Source organism: Schistocerca serialis, chromosome 4 (assembly GCF_023864345.2).
Source record: "Schistocerca serialis cubense isolate TAMUIC-IGC-003099 chromosome 4, iqSchSeri2.2, whole genome shotgun sequence".
Taxonomy (NCBI): domain Eukaryota; kingdom Metazoa; phylum Arthropoda; class Insecta; order Orthoptera; family Acrididae; genus Schistocerca; species Schistocerca serialis.
This window is the reverse complement of record NC_064641.1, coordinates 34,987,209-34,995,357: the sequence shown is the minus strand read 5'-3', so window position 1 is coordinate 34,995,357 and position 8,149 is coordinate 34,987,209. Positions and strand designations below refer to the sequence as shown.

The 8,149-nt window shown below is 44.3% G+C and overlaps 1 protein-coding gene across 1 annotated transcript in view; it reads right to left on the bottom strand.

Annotated features, from left to right (window-relative positions):
* Positions 1-519: 519 nt before the first annotated feature.
* LOC126474205 (facilitated trehalose transporter Tret1-like) overlaps positions 520-8,149 on the bottom strand; it is a 64,485-nt gene continuing 56,855 nt past the window's right edge. The window contains exon 5 of the mRNA XM_050101669.1: positions 520-812. Coding sequence (XP_049957626.1) covers positions 520-812 — 293 coding nt within the window. The remainder of the gene's footprint in view (positions 813-8,149) is intronic.

Genomic DNA, 8,149 nt, shown 5'->3' with positions numbered 1-8,149 from the left:
TTCTGTTAAACATTTCTCAAATGATAGTAGTCACAGACTTTCTCACAATCAGTACATTTACAGAATGCTTAACCCATATTTTAGTCCAAAATATCCAACACAATGTGATGAGAATGCACTGCAGTTCATCAATAGTGTGTCGCATTCTTCACATCGCTTCACATTCGGACGAACAACTACGAGTGAATTCTGATTTAGCGTTATTCATCCTCTTCGCCTAAAAGAGAATACTTCTTCACTATAAGCCCTGAGTGTTAACGTTAATTTTCTCGCCTTGCTCTCGGTCAACGACACATTAATAGAAATTAATACTGATCAATGCCCTTACAAACAGTTTTCACAAAATAAAGGTGAATGACATTCGCCGTCATTTCTTCTAACAGCGTCAGACCCCTTTTAAGAAATGTGCTCGGTGTCAAGCGTTAACTTTTGCTCCTTCCGATTCTGTCGTGGACGATTTCATCGAGCACCAGAGGCGAAGCTGTTCCAAAATAAAATATTTGTCAGTCTCGTATCTCTTCAGCAACATGCTCGGACGGGCCTATCGCTTTCAAGGATAACCTGTATCTCTTCCAAAGTCTTCCCCTTCGTTTCAGGCAGCAAAAAGTACACGTAGAGGGAGGCTAGTAAGGAGCAAGCTGCGAACAGAAAGAAGGGCCCGTAATTGCCAACGGCGACGGAAATGTCCTCGAAGAACCTCGTCACCAGGAAGGACATGGTCCACGAAACGAAGACAGCTGCGGGTAGAGCCACTGACTTGACGTTCTGCGCGAAGATTTCTCCTGTAACGGTGAACGGTAGACCGCCGTAGCCTGGAACAAGAGAATGGTGCCGTAGATAAGGAACAAGCATTTCTGAATACACATGTATACCATCATCATTTATGGTGCTTTTCGTATAAATTTCGTAACTGACTTTCTAAAACCGCGCATCAACTTTACGATTGCTATAAAATTATTTTACCAAAGTAATGGTGAGGCACTAGATACGATAACAGTCATCGGCTGCTGAAACCTAATAGATTCCATAGAGTAATATAGAACTGGGTTCCTGACGCCCTACAGTCATACATACACTCCTGGAAATTGAAATAAGAACACCGTGAATTCATTGTCCCAGGAAGGGGAAACTTTATTGACACATTCTTGGGGTCAGATACATCACATGATCACACTGACAGAACCACAGGCACATAGACACAGGCAACAGAGCATGCACAATGTCGGCACTAGTACAGTGTATATCCACCTTTCGCAGCAATGCAGGCTGCTATTCTCCCATGGAGACGATCGTAGAGATGCTGGATGTAGTCCTGTGGAACGGCTTGCCATGCCATTTCCACCTGGCGCCTCAGTTGGACCAGCGTTCGTGCTGGACGTGCAGACCGCGTGAGACGACGCTTCATCCAGTCCCAAACATGCTCAATGGGGGACAGATCCGGAGATCTTGCTGGCCAGGGTAATTGACTTACACCTTCTAGAGCACCTTGGGTGGCACGGGATACATGCGGACGTGCATTGTCCTGTTCGAACAGCAAGTTCCCTTGCCGGTCTAGGAATGGTAGAACGATGAGTTCGATGACGGTTTGGATGTATCGTGCACTATTCATTGTCCCCTCGACGATCACCAGTGGTGTACGGCCAGTGTAGGAGATCGCTCCCCACACCATGATGCCGGGTGTTGCCCCTGTGTGCCTCGGTCGTATGCAGTCCTGATTGTGGCGCTCACCTGCACGGCGCCAAACACGCATACGACCATCATTGGCACCAAGGCAGAAGCGACTCTCATCGCTGAAGACGACACGTCTCCATTCGTCCCTCCATTCACGCCTGTCGCGACACCACTGGAGGCGGGCTGCACGATGTTGGGGCGTGAGCGGAATACGGCCTAATGGTGTGCGGGACCGTAGCCCAGCTTCATGGAGACGGTTGCGAATGGTCCTCGCCGATACCCCAGGAGCAACAGTGTCCCTAATTTTCTGGGAAGTGGCGGTGCGGTCCCCTACGGCACTGCGTAGGATCCTACGGTCTTGGCGTGCATCCGTGCGTCGCTGCGGTCCGGTCCCAGACGGGCACGTGCACCTTCCGCCGACCACTGGCGACAACATCGATGTACTGTGGAGACCTCACGCCCCACGTGTTGAGCAATTCGGCGGTACGTCCACCCGGCCTCCCGCATGCCCACTATACGCCCTCGCTCAAAGTCCGTCAACTGCACATACGGTTCACGTCCACGCTGTCGCGGCATGCTACCAGTGTTAAAGACTGCGATGGAGCTCCCTATGCCACGGCAAACTGGCTGACACTGACGGCGGCGGTGCACAAATGCTGCGCAGCTAGCGCCATTTGACGGCCAACACCGCGGTTCCTGGTGTGTCCGCTGTGCCGTGCGTGTGATCATTGCTTGTACAGCCCTCTCGCAGTGTCCGGAGCAAGTATGGTGGGTCTGACACACCGGTGTCAATGTGTTCTTTTTTCCATTTCCAGGAGTGTATTTAAAGTCAGCGGCGATCTGTTTCTAAGAAGATGGTCTATCGCCGTATATGGATCTGCAGAGATGTTACGTCCTTCGCCAAGCATTTGTGATAGTCCTGGGTGGCACTTTATGCATGTCCCTACGATACTGAGGATATACGTCACAGTTAGACACATCTGACATTGCAAACCGAATTTTTATGTTATCTCCGATATACACTACTGGCCATTAAAATTGCTACACCACGAAGATGACGTGCTACAGGCGCGAAATTTAACCGAAAGGAAGAAGATGCTGTGATATGCAATGATTAGCTTTTCAGAGCATTGACACAAGGTTTGCGCCAGTGGCGACACCTACAACGTGCTGACATGAGGAAAGTTCCCACCCGCTTTCTCATACATAAACAGCAGTTGACCGGCGTTACCTGGTGAAACATTGTTCTGATGCCTAGTGTAAGGAGGAGAAATGCGTACCATCACGTTTCCGACTTTGATAAAAGTCGGATTGTAGCCTATCGCGATTGCGGTTTATCGTATCGCGACATTGCTGCTCGCGTTGGTCGACATTCAATGACTGTTAGCAGAATATGGAATCAATGGGTTCAGGAGGGTAATACGGAAAGCCGTGCTGGGTCCCAACGGCCTCGTATCACTAGCAGTCGAGATGACAAGCATCTTATCCACATGGCTGTAACGGATCGCGCAGCCACGTCTCGATCCCTGAGTCAACAGATGGGGACGTTTGCAAGACAACAACCATCTGCACGAGCAGTTCGACGACATTTGCAGCACCATGGGCTATCAGCTCGGAGACCATGGCTGCAGTTACCCTTGACGCAGCATCACAGACAGGAGCGCCTGCGATTGTGTACTCAACGACGAAGCTGGTTGCAAGATTGGCAAAACGTCGTTTTTTCGGATGAATCAAGGTTCTGTTTACAGCATCATGATGGTCGCATCCGTGTTTGGCGACATCGCAGTGAACGCACATTGTAAGCGTGTATTCGTCATCGCCATACTGCGTATCACCCGGCGTGATGGTATGGGGTGCCATTGGTTACACGACTCGGTCACCTCTTGTTCGCATTGACGGCACTGTGAATAGTGGACGTTACATTTCGGATTTGTTACGACCCGTGGCTCTACCCTTCATTAGATCCCTTTCAGCAGGATAATGCACGACCGCATGTTGCAGGTCATTTACGGGCCTTTCTGGATACAGAAAATGTTCGTCTGCTACCCAGGCCAGCACATTCTCCAGATCTTTCACCAATTGAAAACGTCTGGTCAATGGTGGCCGAGCAACTGGCTCGTCACAATACACCAGTCACTACTCTTGATGAACTGTTGTATCGTGTTGAAGCAGCATGGGCAGCTGTACCTGTACACGCCATCCAAGCTCTGTTTGACTCAATGTCCTGGCGTATCACGGCCGATATTACGCCCAGAGGTGGTTGTTCTGGGTACTGATTTCTGAGGATGTATGCACCCAAACTGCGTGAAAATGTAATCACATGTCAGTTCTAGTATAATATGTTTGTCCAATGAATACCCGTTTATCATCTGCATTTCTTCTTGGTGTAACAATTTTAATGGCCAGTAGTGTAGTTTCAAAAATATTATTTATTTTTTAAAATGTGGCATTTTGTAATTGCTCTGCTTTTACGTTATTTCTAGTCTGTGCAGAAGGAATCGTCACAAGGAAGTGTTTCGGTGTCTTGTGGACGTTATTCATTTAGGAACGTTATCTTTAAGGACCAATTTGCCGAGTTCTTATTATGAAGGAGTCGACAAATTCGCGCCGTCAGACTGCATAATCGGTACATACATGTATCTCTGAGGCAAAGTGTAATCTGATTAAACAATGTTGCTTCGATAATGTATTTTAGGCGGAAATAGAGGGTGTGGTTAGGACACAGGGGGCTGCACTGTAGTGACCTCACTGGAGGACATCACAGCAATCGAAGATGGCAGCAAAACGAGCCTCTGAAACATTTTTCTTTTGGAAAATCTTTCTGCAAAGTTTGAAGTAATGCTTATGGATTCCGCCACACACATACAATATTTTGAAATAAATTTGTGTGTTGCAAATCATATGCTGTTTAACATCCCAAACCGTTACTCAAAACCAACATAGCCATTCTTTACTTTTTCTTACGAACAGCTGCGTGTTAATCGTTCTTCGGAAGCCTGCGGTAAATAAAATTCTGTAAAATTCAGGTAATAATTTCACGGCATTGGAACGAAATCAGTTGCGTTGCTTAATCAACTCACCAAGATGAGTTACTTTTCCGTTTTGGACTATCAAGTATTTGCCATTTACACGTATCGACTACACAAATCGAATTCTACATGCAAATATTTCTTTTCTACGTCCATGCTGTTTCACAGGCAAAACAGAAGCAAATCGTGTGTTGTTTCTCCATTCTTTTATTGTTGGTCAAGAATGTTTTATGATCTGTGATAGTTGTTGATACAGATAAAAAGTTGCCTAATCGATGGGAACAACAAACAACACATAAATAAAGGTGCTATGAAAAATGGTTCTGTTGCCTGTATGTACGGCAGTAAATGCCAGCCATATTAGTCACACCAGGTTTCATCATGCCCTCAGTAAGAGGAAATATGAAGCAAAGATACCCTGACAGTATCGATATTCGTGAAGTTGGAAAATTCTTGAATACAGGAAACGCGTGCGACCTTGTTGAGTTGGTCAGAGAATCTTACGAAAGCTTTCTTTTACGTGGGTACGTAGGTATAGCCCTTTGTGCCAGTGGACAATTTTTCGGGTAAACGCTGAACAGACAGGAGCTTTCCCGAACAGACTGCGCTGCAAGTAGTTGATAAGAAAACCTCCCATTATTTCTATATGTGCGTCACGAAAGGCCTTCGATCGTTTTTATTTGTTCTTAAACGGCCAAAATGGAAAAACTACATTCTGAGAATATTAAGATTGCAAAAATTTTATTAGTTGATTTTCACGTATTTTAACGCGTATAACGACCAACCAGTAATTCCACACGTGTTCTGAGACACGCGCACACTCTTGTTTCCACCATTTATTCTTTGTATTCTGTTATGCCCTTTCTCAATGTGTTTTAAAATGATTTTTTATAATTATTGTAAGAGTTTGCGAAGGCTGCACTTTCGGCAAGACGAGGTTAGGCGTGGCATGCCTTTAGTCTTCGACGATGAGTGGTCTTACACTGAATTTGGAAGCAAAATTTTTATTTTGCTGTTTTCGTCTCAGTGTAGATTTATTCGAAATTGTTGTTCCTGATTTCACACACATTCAGTATAATCCCCTGTAATTCTCGGCTTATCTCTCCCGTGGTCTCTATTTCCCCTTTTAGAAAGAGACTGAACTCTGGTCAGTGCACACACAACTACGTGGACGTCTTTTTCTTTCAGCACATGAGATAATTTTGTCACTGTCGGACAAATTGCTTTTGACTCTTGATTCACTTTAGGACTACGATTTCAGGGCTGTAACATTGACTGTTAATGCCCCTGAGTTATGAGCCTTATGCAGTAGCAAAGATAGCGTCTATTATCAATGAAATGGAATGCTGTCATTCAGGAAATAAACACTGACACTAACGTTTCCTTTAATTAACGGTAGATAACTAGGCATAAAAGTATGAAAGTTTCAATTACTGACCCGAAGCTAGACTGATTGACAAATCGTGATCATCTGTAAACAGACAGAAATTGCTGTGTCCACCAGAAGATAGAAGAGACAGTCCTATACAGAAAGGATATACGCAACACGGTCTATTTATTCATCTCTCCTATGTCAATGGTACGCAAGTGGGAATCCATCCGCCAAAGGCGGATTATAAACGGACACACAGTTCTGCTTCATCTACAAAGGACAGCTTTGACCTTCAACCCGCGGAATGGTACGAAATTATGCTTAGAATAACACTTGATCGTAAAGAAAAAAAAAAACAAAAACAGTGATGTGTATCATTTCAATGCGAAATGTTGCGTGCTACCGCAAGTCACTTTTTAATGGATAGAAACAAAGTAACAAGATATCAGTACCACAGGAGGAAAATTAAACGTAATTCAGTGACGTCAGAGTATCCTTACGTTTTCAATAAACAGTGCCAAAAACTCTCTGCTTAAAGTAATTATAATAGCGCAAAACACACATATCCTCCACACTTCATAGTGCTTCTATTAGTCCTCACGTTTTTACATTCAAAATCAGTTTCGTATTCAAGCAGTCCGATATCAAAAGTCACACTAATTACATTTTAAAATGATGATATGAGTATGTCACTGTCATAAACTGCCTATCGTCAAGCATATTGTAACACTAGCGTATACTTTCGTATAGAAAATTGGTTGTAAATCACAGAATGAAGTCTGATATGAAATAACGATCATGTATCTGCACTTGTGGGTTGGCACACTGCAGTCTTACAAAATCAGCCATCCTTCTGATAAAGAGTTTACGTTGCCCAAATAAGTAAACGTCGAGGGGTTGTCAATAATTTGTTGTCTTCGGTGGCAACATCTGCAGCATTACGTCTTTGTTTGGAAACCTTGCATTTAGAATCGTGCTATCTTTATGATCTGACCAGGAATCACAAAGCAATAGGCTATTTTCACTTGTTAATTGTCCACCAAGGAATTTTGCTTGTTTCGACGTGAATGTTTCGTGGGCAGGATCTTTTAGTTTCTTTGAAATATTTGGTCCGAAGACGCTTGTGCCTCATGAAAGCAGATGCACAACTTGTTTGCTAGTCTGCCTATCATTGATAAAGCCACATCACTTGTGTGGCTGTGCGTAGAGCTATGTAGAGACTGCACCAGACTAGCTGTAGTTGTCTTTCATTTGTGAGACAGTGTTGAAGATGAAGACATTTCATACTGTAATTGACTCTGTTCCAGTCATTTCCTTTCTCCACACCCTGCTCTGCCATAAACACGTTCACTTCCTCCACAAACTGTTGGGCCATCTGACAAATGCTGTTATAGTCCTCTCCCTCCTTACGTGTGAGAAATGTAGTAATATTCAGATTTATGATTTTCGATCAAAGAAATCGAAGCTTTGAAATTATTGTTGTTGTGGTCTTCAGTCCTGAGACTGGTTTGATGCAGCTCTCCATGCTACTCTATCCTGTACAAGCGTCTTCATCTCCCAGTACCTACAGCAACCTACATCCTTCTGAATCCGTTTAGTGTATTCATCTCTTGGTCTCCCTCTACGATTTTTACCCTCCAAGCTTCCCTCCAGTACTAAATTGGTGACCCCTTGATGCCTCAGAACATGTCCTACCAACCGATCCCTTCTTCTAGTCAAGTTGTGCCACAAGCTTCTCTTCTCCCCAATCCTATTCAGTGCCTCCTCATTACTTATATGATCTACCCATCTAATCTTCAGCATTCTTCTGTGGCACCACATTTCGAAAGGTTCTATTCTCTTCTTGTCTAAAGTATTTATCGTCCATGTTTCACTTCCGTACATGGCTACGCTCCATACAAATACTTTCAGAAACGGCTTCCTGACACTTAAATCTATACTCGATGTTAACAAATTTCTCTTCTTCAGAAACGCTTTCCTTGCCATTGCCAGTCTACATTTTATATCCTCTCTACTTCGACCAACATCAGTTATTTTGCTCCCCAAATAGCAAAACTCCTTTACTACTTTAAGTGTC